General features: G+C 54.2%; 1 protein-coding gene and 1 long non-coding RNA gene across 2 annotated transcripts in view; both read right to left on the bottom strand.

The window, feature by feature from the left end:
• Window positions 1–10,039, bottom strand: part of STIP1 (stress induced phosphoprotein 1) — a 12,453-nt gene extending 2,414 nt beyond the window's left edge. Inside the window, exons 1-10 of the mRNA XM_029957406.1 lie at window positions 9,935–10,039; window positions 6,400–6,609; window positions 5,833–5,974; window positions 4,500–4,641; window positions 2,974–3,142; window positions 1,897–2,023; window positions 1,695–1,797; window positions 1,341–1,461; window positions 520–616; window positions 5–191 (exon numbers count right to left, since the gene is read on the bottom strand). Of these exons, the coding sequence (XP_029813266.1) occupies window positions 5–191; window positions 520–616; window positions 1,341–1,461; window positions 1,695–1,797; window positions 1,897–2,023; window positions 2,974–3,142; window positions 4,500–4,641; window positions 5,833–5,974; window positions 6,400–6,609; window positions 9,935–9,943 (1,307 nt within the window). The 5' untranslated portion in view covers window positions 9,944–10,039. The remainder of the gene's footprint in view (window positions 1–4; window positions 192–519; window positions 617–1,340; window positions 1,462–1,694; window positions 1,798–1,896; window positions 2,024–2,973; window positions 3,143–4,499; window positions 4,642–5,832; window positions 5,975–6,399; window positions 6,610–9,934) is intronic.
• Window positions 10,040–13,698: 3,659 nt separating this feature from the next.
• On the bottom strand, window positions 13,699–19,200 carry LOC115306336. Its single transcript, XR_003915312.1, has 4 exons — window positions 18,903–19,200; window positions 15,276–15,397; window positions 13,916–14,179; window positions 13,699–13,801 (listed from the first exon to the last, which is right to left on the bottom strand). It is a non-coding gene; the product is annotated as an uncharacterized LOC115306336 (long non-coding RNA).

The following is a 19,200-nucleotide window of genomic DNA, read 5'->3' on the forward strand; positions in this document are numbered from 1 at the left end:
GAACCCGGAGCGGACGTGGGCGGCAACTCGAACGCACAGCAGAGCGCGCCCCGTGCCCGCGCCCACCTTTAGCGCCAGCGGAAACTCCAGCAGCTTGGTGTAGCAGGCGGCTCGATTGCTGTACAATTTGGCATCTTTAGGATTCCGTCTGATGGCTTCCGTGTAGTGCTTCATGGCCTGGGGGTAGTCCCCTGAGGGGCACAGAGAAGAGACACGGTTTCAGACCGTGAACGCCCACCCTCCTCCCCCGCACAGAAAACCTGTCTGCACCACTCTGTGCCAGAAGCTCGGGTCCCGTACCTTTCTTTAATGTTTACTTTTGTGAGAGAGGGACCGAGAGAGAGAAAGGGACAAGAGTGTGAGAGGGAGGAGCAGAGACAGAGAGAGACAGAATCCGAAGCAGGCTCCAGGCTGAGCTGCCAGCACACAGCCTGATGCGGGGCTCGAACTCACAAGCTGTGACCGGAGCCGAAGTCGGACACCCAACCGCGGAGCCGGCCAGGTGCCCCTGTAACGTACCTTTCTGAAAACATTCGTTGCCTTTGTTCTTCTCCTCCAAGGCCAGGTCGGGGTTTATATAGGCCAGCCGCTCTTGCTCCTTCAGAATTTTCTCCGCCTAAGAAAAAAAAATCCTTGGAATAATTATTTATGGACCTAAATAGAATCCTACATCCCTCAACGTTAAGATACGCCATCAACCAGCCAACAGCACTGGCTTCCACTCAGCACAAAGCTATGCCCCGCATGAGCAGGAGGCATGTGTTAACGACACAGTTAACTTTATGATCAATCTTTTAGTGAATAAAATCAACCCCGTTCCATAATTTAGAACAGGTGAGACACTCTTCAGTTGTCCAAGATTAAAAAAAAAAATAAAATCTTAAGGGGGGGGGGCGCCTGGGTCGCTCAGTCAGTTAAGCCTCCGACTTTGTCTCAGGTCATGATCTCACGTCCGTGGGTTCAAGCCCCGCTTTGGGCTCTGTGCTGACAGCCCAGAACCTGGATCCTGCTTCCGATTCTGTGTCTCCCTCTCTCTCTGCCCCTCCCCGCTCAGGCTTTGTCTCTGTCTCAAAAATAAATAAAACATTAAAAAAAAAATCTTAAGGTACAATAACCACCGTAACATTCGGCACACCGAGCCTCAGCAAAGGGTTAAAATCCTGGCCGACATAAAGAAAAGCGACAAACCAGGGCTTTTCCTTACGTGTCGTCAAGTGACAAGGACAGGAGAGAAGAGGATCAAAAATGCTACTTAAACAAACACGGTCCAACCATGAGACGCACGCTTCGATAAAGAAGTAGCTGAGAAGTCACAGAAACCTTCTCCTCCCCCCACTCACCTGCTGACATTTCTTGAGCACGTCTGGGGTTCGGTGCTCCGCCAGGGACTTGTTATAGAAGTGGATGGCGTCCTTATACTTTTCTTCTTTGAAGTAGGAGTTGCCGATTCGAGCATAAGCTCTAACGAGAACGAGCAGAAACCGAGCTCACTGAGCGCAGAGCGGAGAGGTCGGCCCTGCGCAGAGCCGTGCGGACACACACCGCCCGATGCCGTTCCTCCAGATTCCAGCGGCCTCCCGCGCGTGGTGTGGCTGGCACCCCCCCTCCCCGCACCCAATGCAGGGAACCCCAAGTCTCGGACACCGGCCCCTGCCCGCCACGCCCCCCGGGGTGCTGCCGGAGGCGGCGCGTACTTGGCAATCTGCCGATAGTCTTCGCGGTTCTCTCGCCCCACGTCGATGGCCTGCTCGCAAAGCTCCCGGCACTTGCCGTAGTCGCCCTTCTCGAAGTACACGGCTGCCGGGCAGGAGGGTTCAAGGGAGAGTCAGCCCACGGCTCTCCCCGGGAGGAGGACCGCCCGCCGCCGCCGCCCTCACCCCCCGGCCCGGGCCTCACCTGCTTGATTGGTCATGTAAGTCATGTTGGTGGGGTCCAGGTCCTTGGCCCTGTCGTAGTGCTTCAAGGCTGTGTCAAAGTCTTTCTTCTTGTAGGCTTCGTTCCCCAACTCTTTCTCTTTCAGCGCCTAGACGAGGTGTGGGAAGGAGCACTGAGCAAACCGAACACGGGCCGCAGAGCGCCAGAGCCCGTGCCCGTCACGGGGGCCGAGTGGCGCGCACGACCCACGTGTACGGGAGCCCGGTCCCCGCACCGCGGGCCTCTTCTCGGCCAGCTGCAGGCGGAAAGGCAGAGGCTGTCAGAACGAGACGCTAAGGTCTCACCTCCAGCTCCTCTGAAACCCCCCTGCCCCCTCTACACCCCCGGACTTGGTCAGAAAACAAAGGGCCTTTTCAGGGGAGAGAAGAATCCCTCCGACCTGAAGCAACATCAGAACGGCAGCCTTTCACCCGGTCTGACCGGGAGAGGCCGCGCCAAGCCCGGTTCTGACCGGCGGCCGCCTCGGGGGCTCCGTGGTCAGAGCAGCGGGGGGCCTCTGACCGGGGCCTGTCCCCGGGACCCGAGTCTGCAGCCCCGCGTGCCACCGCCCACGTCGAGGGGCCTCCTTCCAGCCTGACGCCCCGGAGCCAGCGCTTACTCATGCGAAGGCGCTTATTCTGGCAACAAGCTGTCGCTCCCGATCACGAGAAAGGAAACGACGCCACCGAAGCACACGCCTCCTGCCTGGAAGACGGTGCTGCTGAGTGGCCACCTTTCGACTACACACCACCCAACCAGGAAACAGAAGCCGGAGGACACGCACAGACGTGTCCCTCTGGATCACAGCAAGGGGCCTGACTGGCCTGCCCTGACCCGTACCCATGCCGGTGGCCCAGGCGCAGTTCTGGGACCGTGGAAGGGCAGCCCGTGCAGCCACGCTGCTCATGGGCAAGCACTCAGAGAGGGATGTGATGTCACCCGCTGAGCACCCTGACGGGAACCAGGGACCCGAGCTCGGGAACGACGCTGCCCCGAGTCACTGCCTTCCTGAGGACTAGGCTGCCGGGGACCGTGTGACAGGAGGGGGGAAAATGAGACCTGCTTCTTATTCTCCGGCAGATCCTCTTCCATGGGCTCTGGCTTGGCGTCCTTCTTGGGAGGGGGCGGTGGGGGCGGCGTCGCCACCTCCTCCTCCTCGTCCATGCTGCCCAGGTCCACCCCCAGCAGGACGCTGAGTGTCGTCATGATCCGGGGATCCTGCAGTTTCCTAGCATTGGGTAAACAAAGCAACCAACCACGATTACTTCTCCTCACAACTGGTTTTTTAAAGATTTGTTTATATTTGAGAGAGACAGACCGAAACAGTGAGCAGGAAAAGGGGCGGAGAGACGTGGAGACACAGAATCCAAAGCAGGCTCCAGGCTCTGAGCTGTCAGCACAGAGTCCGATGCGGGGCTCGAACTTGGAACTGCGAAATCAATGACTGCAGCCCAAGTTGGCGCTTAACCGTCTGAACCACCCAGGCATCACACAACTGATTTTTTTCCTAGTATTATTTTTCAAAATAAAAATGTAGTGGAATAACTCTTATTACTCCTTTGGAAATAGTGACTTTTTAAGTTTTATTTGGAGAGACAAAAGGCGCACAAGTGAGCGTAGGGGGGAGAAAGAGAAGCACCGTCAATAAAGAGCCCATTGTTGGGCTCAAACCCACAACTCTGGGATCGCACCTGGGCCGAAATCAACAGATGCCCAACTGAGTCACCCAGGCAGCGTTGCCTGCAACGGAGTTTATTTTATTATTTTTAAAAAAATGTTTTATTTATTTTGATACAAAGAGAGACAGAGCATGAGAGGGGGAGGGGCAGAGAGAGAGAAGGAAACACAGAACCGGAAGCAGGCTCCAGGCTCCGAGCTAGCTGTTAGCACAGAGCCCGATGCGGGGCTCGAACCCACAAACGTGAGATCTGACCTGAGCCGAAGTCGGAGGCTTAACCGACTGAGTCACCCAGGCGCCCCTGCAACGGAGTTTAAACCCCCGTCTCCGGCTAAGCTTCAGATTACCGAACGGGAGAGTGGCCCACCCATGGAAGACTCTGCACGAGCCCCGAGGTACCATGGGAAATACTCAACCCTCAAAAATCAATCCCAAACAGGCTAACAGAAGTCAGATTTACTTCTTGAAGCCTGAAAACACACAGAGGGATGAGCTATCTTCCTCAGGAGTCAGATACTGGGAGGCACAAATACCAGTCCGACTAAGAGACACATCTTTACACCTAACGCTCTCCTCAACCACGGGTTTCCACTCCAACATCCCAAGAGGCCGCGTCCGGCACAGCCGGGAAGGACAGGGCTGGCGCCGGATCAGAATCACTGGAGAGCAGCAAGAAGCACGTGAGGGTTAGGATGAAAGCTCCAAATCATCCGGACACACGTCCTCCTGGACTCTTTCCAGAAATACAAACAAATGACAAACCAACAAACACCTACCGCTCGCTGGAGACAAAGCAAAGGCAGAAACCCTGCTGTCTGAATGAGGAACCCCCCCCCCGCCAACAGGATCCCAGGAAGAAAGCACCACGTTCACGTCCATTTCCAGAGACGCAACAGCCTCCACTTACGTGCCCAGGTCGGACGGCTTGTTTCTCAGCTGCTCTATCAGATCCCGGTAGGTGGGGTCAGCGAGCAGGGTCCTTGTCCTGGGGTCGTTCTCCAACTTCTGGTACAGATTGGGCATGTTGAAAGGGTTCATAAACTTCCTCTCTGTTCCGAAAAAAGGAAAGAGCGTTATGAGAAGTCTGTTCACTTGAGCTATTATGCTCCCCCCGGCCCCCCGCCCAGCCCACCAGACATTTGGAGAAAGCCTTGACGTTAATCCTACTAAAAAAAAATTTTAAGGTGTGTTCTGGGGCGCCTGAGTGGCTCAGTCACTTAGCGTCCAACTTCGGCTCAGGTCATTACCTCATGGTTCATGGGTTCTAGCCCCGCATCAGGCTGTGTGCTGACAACTCAAGAGCCCAGAGCCTGCTTTGGATTCTGTATCTCCCTCTCGCTGCCTTTCCCCCGCTTGTGCTCTGTTTCCTCCTCCTCTCTCAAAAACTAAATATTAATTTTTTTTAATTAAAAAAGCTTTTTTTTAACGTTTATCTATTAATTGCGAGAGCATCACCATGAGAGAAGCAGAGAGGGGGAAGACACAGAATCTGAAGCAGGCTCTGAGCTGTCAGCACGGAGCCCGATCTGGGGTTGGAACTCACAAACCGATGCTCAGCTGACTGAGCCACCCAGGAGCCCATGAAAAAAAATTTGGGGGGGGGGGTACTCTGAGTTTGAGTACTGCTTTGGGGTCTGGGCTGGCAGCTCACTCTGGCCTGACAGCTCAGAGCCTGGAGCCTGATTCAGATTCTGTCTCTCTTCTCTCTGCCCCTCCCTTGCTCATGCTCTGTCTCTCGAAATTTTAAATGAACATTAAAAGAGAAAAAAAAAAAAAAGTCTGGAACGCCCGGGGGGCTCATTCGGTTAAGGGTCTGGCTTTGGCTCAGGTCATGACCTCGCGGTTCGTGGGTTCAAGCCCCATTCAGGTTCAGAGCCTGGAGCCTGCTTCAGATTCTGTGCCTCCCTCTCTTTCTGACCCTCCCCTGCTCATGCTGTCTCTCTCTCAAAAATAAATAGAAAACATTAACAAGAAAATTTTCTTTTTAAAGTCTTTTTTTTAAAAAAGGGCTTTTGTTTTTGGGACAGAGAGAGTGAGCTAGGGGAGGGGGACACAAAGAGAGAGGATCCCAAGCAGGCTCCATGCTGCCAATGCAGAGCCCGACGCCGGGCTCAAACTTACAATCCATGAGCGAGATCATGACCTGAACGAAGATCAAGAGTTGGACGTTTAACTGAGCCGCAAGGTGGCCCAAAGTGAGTCCCATTTACAAAAACAGAAAGCGGTGCGCTGGGACCTACCTGCCAGCCGGGCCTCCATGTTCTGCAAGCCCTCTTTGAGCTGAGGATTGTTTGCTTCATGTTTTAAACCCTCTTCGTAGGTTCTCTTGGCTTCTTCAAAGCGGTTTAAGAACTCAAGAGCCGCTGCTTTTCGAGAATAGCCCTTAAACCAACAAGAAAGGACACACAACAAAATAAAGGACACCTGGAAGTCCAGAAGGTGAACTCCACGGAAGCCATTTTCCATTTCCTGGGACAGAAGGGGTACCCACATCAAGGCCAAAGCGTACACGGAACGCCCGGACCGACACCATAAGAATCGGGCAAGGCATCGGGACGCCCGCCCGCCCCGCTGCAGCCGCGGCCCAGCGCCATCCGCTCCTACGGCCGCATCTTCTTGCGCAGGACGCCAGGCCTGCCTGCACAGGTGACGGCGCCTCAGCTGACAGGCGCCACGACTCCGAGGCCCGCACCCCAACCCGGGGCAGGATGGCGGATGGGGAAGGAGCTGTCGTCTGCTCGGACAGGCAGCCGGCCCGGTGGGGAGGGCCGCTATTTGCCAGCAGCACCGCAGCCCGCCCCACTCACCTTGCCCCAGTCGGGCTTCAAGTCCACGGTTTTGCAGCCGTCCTCGTACGCCCGCTGGTAGTCCCCCTTCTTGGCGTAGGCGGCCGAGCGGTTGCTGTAGAGCACGTGGTTCCGGGGGTCGAGCTTGATGGCCTCCGAGTAGCAGCGCAGGGCGTCGTCGATGTTGCCGGCGCTCAGGGCCTTGTTGCCCTTCTCCTTTAGCTCGTTTACCTGCAGGGGAAATGGAACCCGTACAGTTTCCTCCGTTACACCCTTGTTTGGGCCCCGTTGTTTTTTTTTTTTTTCGTCACAATACTTTTTAACGTTTCCCTATTTTTTTGAGAGAATGAGCGTGCACCAGCAGAGAGAGGGGGACAGAGGCCCCAAAGCAGGCTCTACAGTGACAGCAGTGAGCCTGACGCGGGGCTTGACCTGGACTGCAACCGACGGAGCCACCCAGCGGCTCCGGTCCCAGTTCTTTAAACTGACACTCCTATTTTTCTTCACTCATCAACAAAAAAGTTACATTACAAACCAAGAGAAAGATCGTAAGCGAATGCATGTACCATCTCCCACAATTTGGGGGCGGGGGGCAGGGGGGGACAGCAAGGAAGAAGCGACCGGGAGGAGCAGGCTGAGCCCGCGCCCTCCACTGCTTACCGCTGCAGCGCCTGAGACCGCAGCACAGCCCCGCCTCCCAAAGCCTCTACCTGGGGCTGATGAAGCCACTAGAACACGCTCATGACTTCCCCCTCACAGAAAAATAATTTCATCTGCTATCAGAACGCCAAGAAGCCCGAACGATGAACCGGACACTCCTCACGGAAGACCACCACGAAGGGAGCAGCAGTGTGCACGGGACACGCGGCCCGGCAGCCCACAGGCTTCTCGATGCTTCTCTGGGAGCCTCAAGATGCTTCCCCACAATCAGAGAAGAGTCTACTTCCATTGACAGATGTGGTAACATAACACTAGCTCTAGTGGTAAACACCCCCAAATCAGTTTTTGTCATGTTTACCTATTACTATAAAAGATATACCAAAATCGAAACAAAACAAAACAAAAGCTAGTTGTGGTCTAATTCCCTACCCTCCCAAATGTCCAAGACATGGTCCTAATTAAAGGTCTGCTCCTGTACCAGGGATGCCCTGCAAGACAGGAAGGGCCATATACCAAATGCAAACACATTTGGGGAGATAAAGCAGCTGGTTAAGTTACATACAGGTCTAGCATGTGGCCACGACCCAGTATGCTTTAACCCAAGAAAGAAATGTTCAAAGAAATACTTTTTTGGAGCCTCAGGGCCAACAAATCGGGAACTTCCCTCCATCCACTCGAGATGTCAGAGAGATGGCCTTGAAAAAGTCCAACACACGTGGCCAAATCTAGCATAGAAATCTTAGAACCCAGGAACTCAGGAAGGAGTCCAGAGAGCAAAACCTTAAACACTCAACTAGTATCGAGCAGCAGCTGCAAACAGCGCCGAAAACCAAGCCCGTAGGTGGAGACCAGCGCTTCAAATGATCAACAACAAGGAGAGGGGCGCCCAGGGTCTCAGTGGGTTGAGTATGGGACTTCAGTTCAGGTCATTTGAGTGTCGGACTTCGGCGGACTTTGGCTCAGGTCATGACCTCACAGCTCGTGGGTTCAAGCCCCTCCTCGGGCTCTGTGCTGACAACTTACAGCCTGTTTTGGATTCTGTCTCCCCCTCTCTCTGTCCCTTCCCAGCTCATGATCTGTCTCTGTCTCTCAAAAATAAATGTTAGGGGCGCCTGAGTGGGTCAGTTGGTTAAGCGTCCCGCTTCGGCTCAGGTTATGATCTCACACTTCCTGGGTTCGAGCCCCGCATCAGGCTCTGTGCTGACAGCTAGCTCAGAGCCTGCAGCCTACTTCAGATTCTGTATCTCCCTCTCTCTCTGACCCTCCCCTGCTTGCACTCTGTCTCTCAAAAACAATATAGAAACACAAAAAAACTTTTTGAAGGCCATTACCCTGGGATTGATTTGAAAAGTACTCAGTTAAAAAAAGAGAAAAATCCGGACACTCAAATCCTTCCAACTTATTATTTCCTAAAACCAAAATCCAGCTCTCCAAGTTGAAAATGAAAACCAAAGGCAGAGGCGTCGCATGTCCAATGGGCCGGAGAGCAAGCAGGGCCATTCACCCAGAGGGAAACCCCAGGCTGCCAGGGCACCTCCGAATGCCGTCCTGACTTCACTCCATTTACCGGCCGCCTCCGCACACTATCTATAACCGCAGTGATTATAAAAAGTTTTCTTCTATTCCGATAATGGAGTGACAAACCCCTCTCTTGAATTTCAGAGTGATGGGTTTCTCATCCCAGACATCATTTTCTTGTCCATACTTTTGCCTATTTAAATCCCAGATGCAACTTTATGATCTCAAGGGAGCAAAAGCTTTATTAACTCCTTCATCGCCACTCTTCCTTAATTCACCAAAGAGGCTCCAGACCTAGATGAAGCGGCAACGCCTATGCCCGAGCAAAACGCTAGGCTTTGTAGATCACATCAGACACCCTGAGCCCTTTTTTCTCCCGGTGAATCGCTACGCTTCCACTGAGTTTCCGACTGAGTAAAATCTCTCCAGGCCTTTCACAACCTTCGGGCTGCGGGAGAAATGATGAAGCCGCCGAAAGCCGACAAGCAGCAGTTACAAACCCCTAAAAATGATAAGCCTAGACAAATAACTTACTTTTCTTGCTGCTTCTTTACGTAGCCTAGATTTTCTACTGCGACCAATTCCTCCTCGTGTAACCAGAAACCAACTTTCCAGAATATCAGCCTTCAGTTACTCTCGAATCACACACTCACACACACCCAACACAGAAAAAAGAATGGGAGGGGCCGCACATCTATTCGTGACACTGGGAGACCTGGACTCGTTCTCAGGACTTTCGCCGCACCGTCCCTTTCCTGCACCGGGCAAGGAAGTCCGCCCGCCACTCTTCCAACCTCCACTACACTCTTCCATCCAGGCCTTTCCAGATGTAGTAAAGTAGGATCTGCCCCCACCTGGCTACTTCCAGGGAATTCCCGTCCCCGCTCCCCGCATTCCTCCAAGTTAACTGTGACCAAGTCCGGGTGGCTTTCCCGTCGGCAATCACCGCTCTCCCGGATGGTGCATTCTTCGGTGTGGACCTCGTCCCGCCCGCCGGTTCCCAAGCACCCCCCCCCGCTCCGCGCTCCGTCCAGGGCCACCTCCCGGGAGGCCTCCGGGGCCCAGCCACGGCCTCTCTTCCCGCCGCGGGCCAGACATAGGGCCGAACTGTCGCCGTCCCCCGGTCCTCCTCACCGAAGCGGCAGGAGACGGGCACTGAATGGACCCCGGTGCCCCCCGCGGCCCGGACCTGGCTACGCTGCTCACCTCCCGCCCGGTGGGCCGCGGCCCTCACGCCCTCGCCTCCCCAGCTGCTCGACCGGCCCAGGCCGCCGCCCCGACCGCCAGGATGGGCGCCCGCCCCGCCCCTCCAGTCGCGGCCCGGCCTCGACCTGTCTCCAGGCGTCCCCGGGGCCTCGGTCCGCCCCTCCCCCTTCACCTGCTCCATAGCCCGGCCCGGAACCCCGTTGAATCGACTCCGTCCGCTCCGCGTTCCCAACCGCACGCGCCGCCTTCTGGAACCTACTAGAAGCTGCCGGGACCCCCGGATCCCGCCCCTTCCTCGCCCGCTCACTGGTCGCGCTCCCCGAGGGGGCTTCCTATCCTTGCCTACTATTGGCTTGAAGTCTAGCCCATCATCTTTGCTTCTCTATCATTGGGCAGTTGAGAGTAATCCCGCAGCCCTGCCTCCTCCGCGCCTCCGGATTGGGCTTTTCTCGACAATCCCCGCCCAGCCCCGGCTCCACGATTGGAGGGAGGGGCGCCCTTCTGCGACAGGGATTGGTCACTTGGTCCGCCAATCGTGGCCGCGCTGGCCGCGCCCATTGGTCCTGTTCTTTCTGGAAATTTCCACCTCTCCCATTGGGCTGATGGACTCCGTGAGAGAACCTCCCTCAGGTTAAAAAAAAAAAGTCGATTGGGCGGAGAGTTGCCGACGCTTTGCAGTGATAGGCGTAAATGGCTACCCTTCGGAAGGCGGGGCTTCACCTCTGCAGTGGTTTATGGGAAGCCAAAGACCGGTCTCTCTGTGCCGCGGTGGCCGTGGCGGCCTGGGGCTCTCCGTGCCGCATCCTGTCTCCGTGGACTGCGAGTCCGGCCCAGACGGCCCGCTGCTCCCCAGCGACGCGGAGCCCCGGGGTCCCGGCCGGTGCGGGTGACGTCTGGGTCGACCTCGGGAGAGCTCCCGGGCCGTGCCCGGGTCCCGCTGCTAGGAGCCGATGGGTCGAACACACCGAAGGAGTTGGGGTTCGGGTTGGACGGACGCGGGGTCTCACCCTGGGGCGGCCGGGGGGCTCTCTGGATCCCCTCGTGCTAACAGGTCTGGCAGTGCAAGGGCCGTGGGAGGTGTCCCATTCATGCAGTGACTTCTTGAGCACTCAGTGAAGGGAGCCATTATTCGGGGATGGGGAGACGGAACAAAGACGTCAGTGACACGCTCGGTCACCTGCTGGCGGGCGGTGGCGGCCCCGGGAGGAAGGGGAAGCCAAGGGGCTGAGCGCTTGGGGGAGAGACCTGGCGTTTCCTCCCGGACCGGTGTGTGCTTGATGGAACAGAGAAGCCGCACGACAGGTGTGCAGAAGGCTTGGATGAGGGACTTGGGGCCTGCTGTGTCCTTGCTTCCTCCCCTCCCGCCTCCCCGCCCAGGGTTTTAAGTGCCCTTTCTGTGGCAATGGTTTGTCGCCACAGCTTCCGCTTCCATCCCAGCCGTGTCTGGTCCATTCTTAACACTGCAGCCAAAGTCTCTGCAGACCCGCACCCCTTGCTCAAAACTCTTGGAGGTTTTAGGCTGAGGCTCCTTCACCCCGGGCCTGCCCGCAGACTGTTCCCTCGGCTGGGGGGGGGGGGCCCCCGCCCCGGGCTCTGCCACTCGGCCAGGTTAATCCCGCCGGGCAGGCTGACGTGAGCTGTCCACGTTCCCTAACCGCCAGCCTCCAATCAGCACACTCCTTTCTGCCCCCGTCTCTTGCTGTCGCTGCACTATGGACCATGTATGTATCCAGTCACAAATTAAACTGGCAACTTTAGTATCACTACCGCATTTCGTAAGGTCCACGGGGGCCCTGTGGCCTTTTACCTTTAATCCCTGTTTTCCAGGTGCGTTGCGGTGTCTGGCACATAGTAGGTGTTCTTGAATCACTGTTCTCGCGGCTCTCATTCTCGTGAGACACACCTAACAAGTTTCTAGGGTATATATCTGCGTAAGTGCAGTGGAGAAACATAAAGCAGGGAATGGGTTAAGGAGTGTTGTTGAGGGTGTTAACGTTTTTAATAAGGTGGCCAGGGCACAGACCTCAATGAGAAGGTAGTATTGGAGCAAAGACCTGAGGAAGTGAGGGAGGGAGATTAATGGAAAGTCTGAGAAAGACCCTTGCAGTCTGAGGCAACAACACGTGCAAAGGTCCTGGGGTGGCAGCTGCACTGACGTGGCCAGAATGGTGGGAGCCGGGAGGAAGTGGGAGAGCTGGGCCAGAGGAAGCAGGGGCCAGATCCTGCAGGGTGAGAGGCTGTTGTGTTCATGCTGGCGTGTTTTGAACAGAAAAGGGACACGATCTCATTGTAGCTACTGTATTGTAAATGATGGAAAATAAATGCATATGTTAAAAAAAAAGAAAAAGATAAAAGATCACTCAAGAGAAACAGAAATTAACTACAATTACAATTGTTATCATTATAGTATGCAATTATTCTAATAATTCCAAACTCTGTTTAGTAAATTTCAGACTGAGTAAATCAGATTGTTTCATGAAAAAAAAAAAGGGACACGATCTGATGGATCAGGACTCCAGTGGCTGCAGCGTAGGTGACCTCTTAGGAGAGCATTGCGGTATTCCTGGAGAACGGTGACAGTCCTGTGGGAGCCACAGTGGGAGCAGAGGACTGGGCAGAGTTGGAGTCCAACTATTGGTATTGGAGGAGCCAACAGGGTCTGTTCATGCATCTGACGCGGAGCATGAAGCAGGGCGGGGATTCCGAGGCATTTGGCCTCTCGAACGCATCTAAAATACACCTGTCTGCAAGACCTTTCATTGGTCCTTGGCTCTGTCTCCAGACCACGGCACTCCTGCTGATCCCACTGCCGCCCCCCAAGCGCCCAGACCCGCTTGTGGTTCCACCATCTCCCCACAGCCGTTCTCCGGGCTTCCTTCCCATTCCTCCCTCTGCATAACCCGGTCTGGTCAACACTGACATCTTCATAGTCCTGTTACCCGCGGCACACGACTCTGGATGCAGGGGCTCAACAGTGATCCTGCAGCCCACAGATGCGGCTTCTGCTCGGGTGGGTCGTGTCTTCTAATGGGAGAGAGAGATGACAGTTACACTCGTCTGCTGTGTGACTTAAAGCAACCTGCTTAGGGGCGCCTGGGTGGCTCAGTTGGTTAAGTGTCCGGCTTGACTTAAAGCAACCTGCTTAGCCTCTCTGTGTTTCCGTTGCTTCTATTTTAAAATACGGATGAAAAAATGTTTTGTTTATTAAAGAGAGAAGGAGCACACATGTGAGCAGGGGAGAGGAGCAGGGGGAAAGAGAGAAAATCTTAGGCAGGCTCCATGTTTAGTACAGAGCCAGACACGGGGGTTGATCCCATGATTCTGGGATCATGACTTTAACTGAAATTAAGAGTTGGCTGCTCACCTGGGCACCCCGAAAAAGTTTTGATGTCAGGGTAGTTGTGAAGATTAAAATGTTTAAAAGATATTTATTTTGAGAGGTAGTGTGTGCATGCAAGTGGGGTAGGCACAGAGAGAGAGGGAGAGAGAATCTGACAGCATGGAGCCTGATGCAGGGCTTGAACCCACGAACCAGGAGATCATGACCTGAGCCGAAACCAGGAGTCTGATGCCTAACCAACTGAGCTACCTGGCGCCCACATAGTTTGGTATTTGTAAAGCACTTAAGAGTGCTGCCTGCCTGAAGAGTAAGCACTATATGCATTTGCTAGAAACAAATGCAGAAATGAAGCTAGCTAGAGTGATGAGTGCTGTCAAAAAAAGCAAAAGATAAGGGATAGCGAATGACCAGGGAGGCGTGGAAGGAAAGACCTCCTAGAGGCAGGTGGTTGGTGAAGGCCCCTTGGACCTGGAGTGGTGAGAAGCCAGCCAGGGACAGGGTTCCAGACAGGACAACAGAAAGTGCAAAGGCCCTGAGGTTGAAACAAGTTTGAAATGTCCAAGGAACCCAAAGAAGGCTTTTTCTACCCTCTAGTGTCCTTGCCTGTAAATGGGGATGATGCCACGCCAAGGACTTTCCAAGGTGACTGTGAGGACGGGACAAAATAATCCATACTCAACCTAAAATCTTGAAAGCCGCCTTTGAGAAGAGAAAAATACAAATCAGAAGGGCTGTGAATAGAGGACCCTAAAGCTTAAGCTCATCCAAGGTCACAGTAGTCACTCCTGGATGTTAAAAAATGTTAGCTCTTACTGTCACCACTGTGGGCTTCTTCAAACCTCTTCAGACTCCGAGCTCTCGGGAGTGGGACCGGGAGGTGGCGATGCGGTCCGCCAGTGTCCCCTTCCCCGATCCCTGGAACACAAGCAGAGGCGCCGCGGCAGAAAGTGTCCTGCCCCGTGCATTACATGACAGTTCCCGGGTGATTCATGCTGCTATTCTGGTGCTTTCTGCTCTCAGGGCTGGGGAGCGACATGGCGAAGCTCGTCTTTGGAGTCGATTCTGAGGTCGTGGATCCTGGAGTGAATGAGACACTGAAGGAGTAAACGTGTGTGACCAAATTCTCTGCAGAACAGCACCCCCCCCCCGCCCCAAATTTGATGGGTTAGGAGATGGTTGCAGCTCAGAACTCTCGGGGTCTGTGGGACGTGGAATTTTGTTTTGATGAGGACCTTCGCCTTTGGAGCGGGAATTGAAGACCGCCTGATTTGCCTTCTGCAAGCAGCAGGAAAGTTCCATTCCGGATTCTGAAAAATGCCTCAAGAATATTTCCATTCCCACTTAACTGACCGATGCTAACTCCTGGCGATGCTGCTAAGGTAGAATCTAAATCCTGATTAGCAGGCAAAGTAGGGTGGGGGGTAAAGTGCCACATTCTGTTCCATTCAGTGAACTTATGCACAGAACCAGGCACGGTGCCAGATGCTATAAGGAATAAAATGATAGTAATTATTATCTGATAATTATTCACACGGGAGCCCCAGAGCCTAGCCTGGGCCCCCACAACCCACGCTCCCTCCTGGCACAATCTCGGGCAGTCTCCCAGCTATAAATAGCATCTCCGATGACTCCCACATTTCTGTCTTCAGCCTGGATCTTGCTCCCAAGCTCCCGACTGGTCTACCCCGCTTTCTCCTTAATGTCCTCTTGGATGGTTAGCGGACCTCCCAGTGGGTTCAAATCAGAGCTCCCAATATCCCTCCCCCCAAATCGTTCCTCCCTTGACTTCCTTCCCATCAGTGTCCTCCTTGTTCCTGGACTGGCTCGGGGGGTGGGGGGGACTCTGGACACGTCCTTCACCCCTCCTTCCACCAGTCCTTCCACAGCCCCGTCCAGTCTGTCAGCAAACTCTCAGCTGGACGTAGACCCGCAGACTCTCCAGCCGTCTTCTAGCTTTGACTGGTTGGTAGATGACCAGGGTCAGAGGGGGACAATTTGCAGGGCATCGTGTGAGAGAGCCTGTACTCACAGGCCATTTCCTGAGAGAGGTGCAGGGTTGGGGGGAGGGGGGACCGCCGAGGCCAGTGACAACAGCCACGGTAGTGGGCTGGAGCTCTTCCGAAGGTTTAGGGCGCCACCCCCCATCTGAGACCACCTGGACGAGAACCCTCACTGTAACTGGGGTGTGACGTCCTCACAGCTGGGTAGGGAGGGGCTTGGAGTCAGAGTGAGTTGGTCTCAAAGTTCTGGTTCTCAGCCTGGCTGATTTTGCCCCCAGGGGACATTTGGCAATATCTGGAGACATAAAAGAAAAATTTTTTAAGTTTATTTTCAGAGAAAGCACATGCAAGCAGGGGAGGGGCAGAGAGATGGAGGGAGAGAGGGAATCCCAAGCAGGCGCTGTACCATCCACGCAGAGCCCAACAGGAGGCTTGAACTTAGGAACTGTGAGATCATGACCTGAACCGAAATCAAGAGTTAGATGCTTAACCCACTGAGCCACCCAGGCATCCCTGGAAACGTTTGTGATTGTCACAACTTGGAGGCCAGAGGTGCTGTTGAACATCCCACAGGGCCCAGGCCAGCCCCCTGCAGTTACATAATCCCAAGTGAGCTGAGGCCGAGAAACCTTTGCCTTGGGAAACGCAAGACATCGTATTTAGTTTTCTTTTCCCTTCTTTCTTTTTTTAAATATTTTATTTTGAGAGAGAGAGACAGAGATTGAGTGGGGGAGAGGGAGAGGGAGACACAGAATCTGAAGACAGGCTCCAGGCTCCGAGCTGTCAGCACAGAGCCCGAAGCGGAGCTCAAACCCACGAACTGTGAGATCATGACCTGAGCCAAAGTCGGAGGCTTAACCGACTGAGCCGCCCAGGCGCCCCAAGACATCGTATTTCTTGCACAACTGAGCTTGGTTGAAACTTGAGAGTGAAGCCTACCACACGACAAGCAGATTCAAATTGATCAGGGCAAGGGGCCCTCTCATCTCCCGCTGGCGGGAAGGTACACTTAGCAACGTGGTTCCAACTACAAAAAGCATGATCCCACTCAGGAATTTATCCCACAGGTAAGCCCCGCCTGGAGGCACAAGGAGGGTGTCACAGCCCCGTTTGTGACAGCAAGAGGGATGGTAACCATGGTCATCGTGGAGGCTGCCGGGAGGCTGCCTTGTGCTCTGGGCAGAATCGTGTGCCCCAAATTCCTACGTGGAAACCCTCCCCCCACTACTGTCATGGAACTGGAGGTGGAGACTTTGGAAGGCGGCCCTCATGATGGGATTCGTGTCATCCTAACACGGAACACCAGAGAGCTGCTTCTCTCTCTCTCTCTGCCATGTGAGGACAAGCCAGCTAGCCAAGCGAGAAGGCCGCCATCCACAAGCCAGGCCAAGTGTCCTCCGCAGAATCTGAGCGTGCCGGCACCCTACTCGAAGCTTCTCAGCCTCCACAACTGTGAGAACGTACATTCCTGTTGGTTAAGGCAAGGAGAAGGAGGGGGAGGAGGAGGGGAAGCGGAGAAAAAACGTGATGCTGCCTCCCGAGCATGGAATATTTGTGAGCATTAAGAAGAATGCTCAGAGGGGCGCCTGGGGGGCTCAGTCGGTTAAGCCTCCGACTTCAGCTCAGGCCATGATCTCACAGTTAGTAGGTTCAAGCCCCACGCCAAGCTCTGTGCTGACAGCTCAGAGCCTGGAGCCTGCTTCAGATTCTGTGTCTGCCCTGCCCCTTCTCTGCACCTACCCTGCTTGTGCTCTGTTTCTCAAACCATAAATAAACATTTAAAAAAAGAAAAAAAGGTTGCTTGGGTAGATACTGATATGGAAAAATGCCCATGATATACTGTGGAATTAAGAAAGGGGGCGCCTGGGTGGCTCAGTCAGTTAAGCGTCCGGCTTCAACTCAGGTCAAGATCTCACAGTTTGTGGGTTCGAGCCCTGCGTCGGGCTCTGTGCTGACCGCTAGCTCAGAGCCTGGAGCCTGCTTCCGGTTCTGTGTCTCCCTCTCTCTCTGACCCTCCCCTGCTCGCGCTGTCTCTGTCTCTCAAAAATAAAATTAAAAAAAACCCATAAACAAAAAAGAAAGCTGGTTGTGAAATAGTGTGTATGGCCGAATCCTATCTTTGTAAAAAAAAAAAAAAAAGTAGAAAAGAAATTTGTGCGTATCTTCATATACGATTAGAAAAATTTTCTATAGTTTGTTTATTTTTGAGACAGAGACAGAGCATGAGTGGGGGAGGGGCAAAGAGAGAGGGAAACACAGAGTCTGAAGCAGGCTCCAGGCTCTGAGCGGTCAGCACAGAACCCAATGCGGGGCTCGAACCCACAAACCATGAGATCATGACCTGAGCCGAAGTCGGCCGCTTAACCAACTGAGCCGCCCAGGTGCCCGAGTATGTGATTCTAAATGCACGGGAAGTGACTAGAAGGTTACCCAGCTGACTACCAAAAATTGATACATACCTCTGCGGACTGGGGATGGGGAGAGGGGGCTGGATTGGCCTGCTGGGGCTGCCATCAATAAATACCACAGGTTTATTTTCTCACAGTTCTGGAAGTCTGAGACGAGGTGTTGGCAGCTCTGGTGTCCTCTGGGGCCCCTCGCCTTGGCTTGCAGATGGCCGCCTTCTGCCCGTGACCTCGTGTGGTCTTTCCTCCGCGTGTCCCCACGTGCCCCACTTCCCCCTTCCTACAAGGGCACTACTCAGATTGGGTTAGGGGTCCCCCTAACGGCCTCATGTTTTACCCAATCACCTGTTCAAAGGCCCTGTCTTCAAATACATGCTGAGGAACTGAGAATTGGGACTTCAAGATATGAATTGGTGGGGGGGGGGGGGGACACAATTCAGCTCATAACTGAGGCTTTCACTTTTTAAAAATATTTTAACATTTGAAAATTTATTTTTGAGGGGGGCGAGGGGCAGAGAGAGAGAGAAGAGACACAGAACACAGAATCTGAAGCAGGCTCCAGGCTCTGAGCTGTCAGTAGAGAACCCAATGCAGGGCTCAAACTCATAAACCCCTGAGCCGAAGTCAGACACCTGAGCAGAAGTCAGACACCTAACCGACTGAGCCGCCCAGGCATCCCGTGGGGCTTTCTCTTTCCACTGTGTTGTTTAAATTTGTTATAGTTGGGGTGCCTGGCTGACTCCGTTAGGTGGTAGAGCCTGCGACTCTTGATCTCCGGGTTGTGGGTTTGAGCCCCACATTACCGTTCGAGGTTTTTGTATATGTCAAGCCAAGTGTCCCCTCAGCATCCACGTCCTTCCCAAGCCTCCTCTGAAGTCTGAGGGGGTGGGGGACCGCTAGTGGCTGCAGCCCTCTCCTGGTCAAAGACCTGGTCCTCAGACCCGCCCTGAGAGGAATCGGGGGAGAGGGGCGCCCCCTGCCGTCCAGGCCCCTGATTTATAGTTACCCACGCAGGACACTTAGTACCCCATAATCCAGTCTTCCCTTTCACGCTTCCCATTATAATGAGTGCACAATATTGGCCAATGACACAGGCAATAAAATGGAACACAGGCAGGTGATAAAGTAAAACAGGAAGACAGCATTACAACCTGGATGGATGGGAGGCGCAAAAGTGTGACCACACAGTGAAGATATTAGGGGGGCACAGGGCCTCATCCACGCGGCTAAAGCAGTAAAAAGAAGGTTCCCACCTGGTAAAAGTGGGGTCGAGTCGGAGCCTGAGGGACCCTCAGGAAACAGGGATGCACAGGGCTGTGCAGTTAAGCTCCTGGGAAGAGGAATGGGCTTGGGGGTCCCTTTAGACCTGGTGGAATTCTCCTGGGTCCTGCTCACCTCTTAGGTCTCGTTCAACGAGCAGGGAACCGGCACTACACGGTGGTCCCGGATCCCCCGTGCCTTCAGCCCTGCTGTGACGGGGAACCTGCCCCTCTGGGGGCCTCAGCAAACCCTGAGAGGCTGGAAACCTGTAAAGCAAACCCAGAATCTTGGCACTTAGGAATACCAAAGGATAAGTTTGGTTACATCATGCCAATGTCGGACTGTTTATTCAAGGTTTTGAGACCCTTAAGTCAATCTGTCCTATTTGATTTGTGAGGTTTTTAAAAAAAATACTCTACACCCAACATGGGGC

The sequence above is a fragment of the Suricata suricatta genome, chromosome 11, assembly GCF_006229205.1.
Source record: "Suricata suricatta isolate VVHF042 chromosome 11, meerkat_22Aug2017_6uvM2_HiC, whole genome shotgun sequence".
NCBI lineage: Eukaryota > Metazoa > Chordata > Mammalia > Carnivora > Herpestidae > Suricata > Suricata suricatta.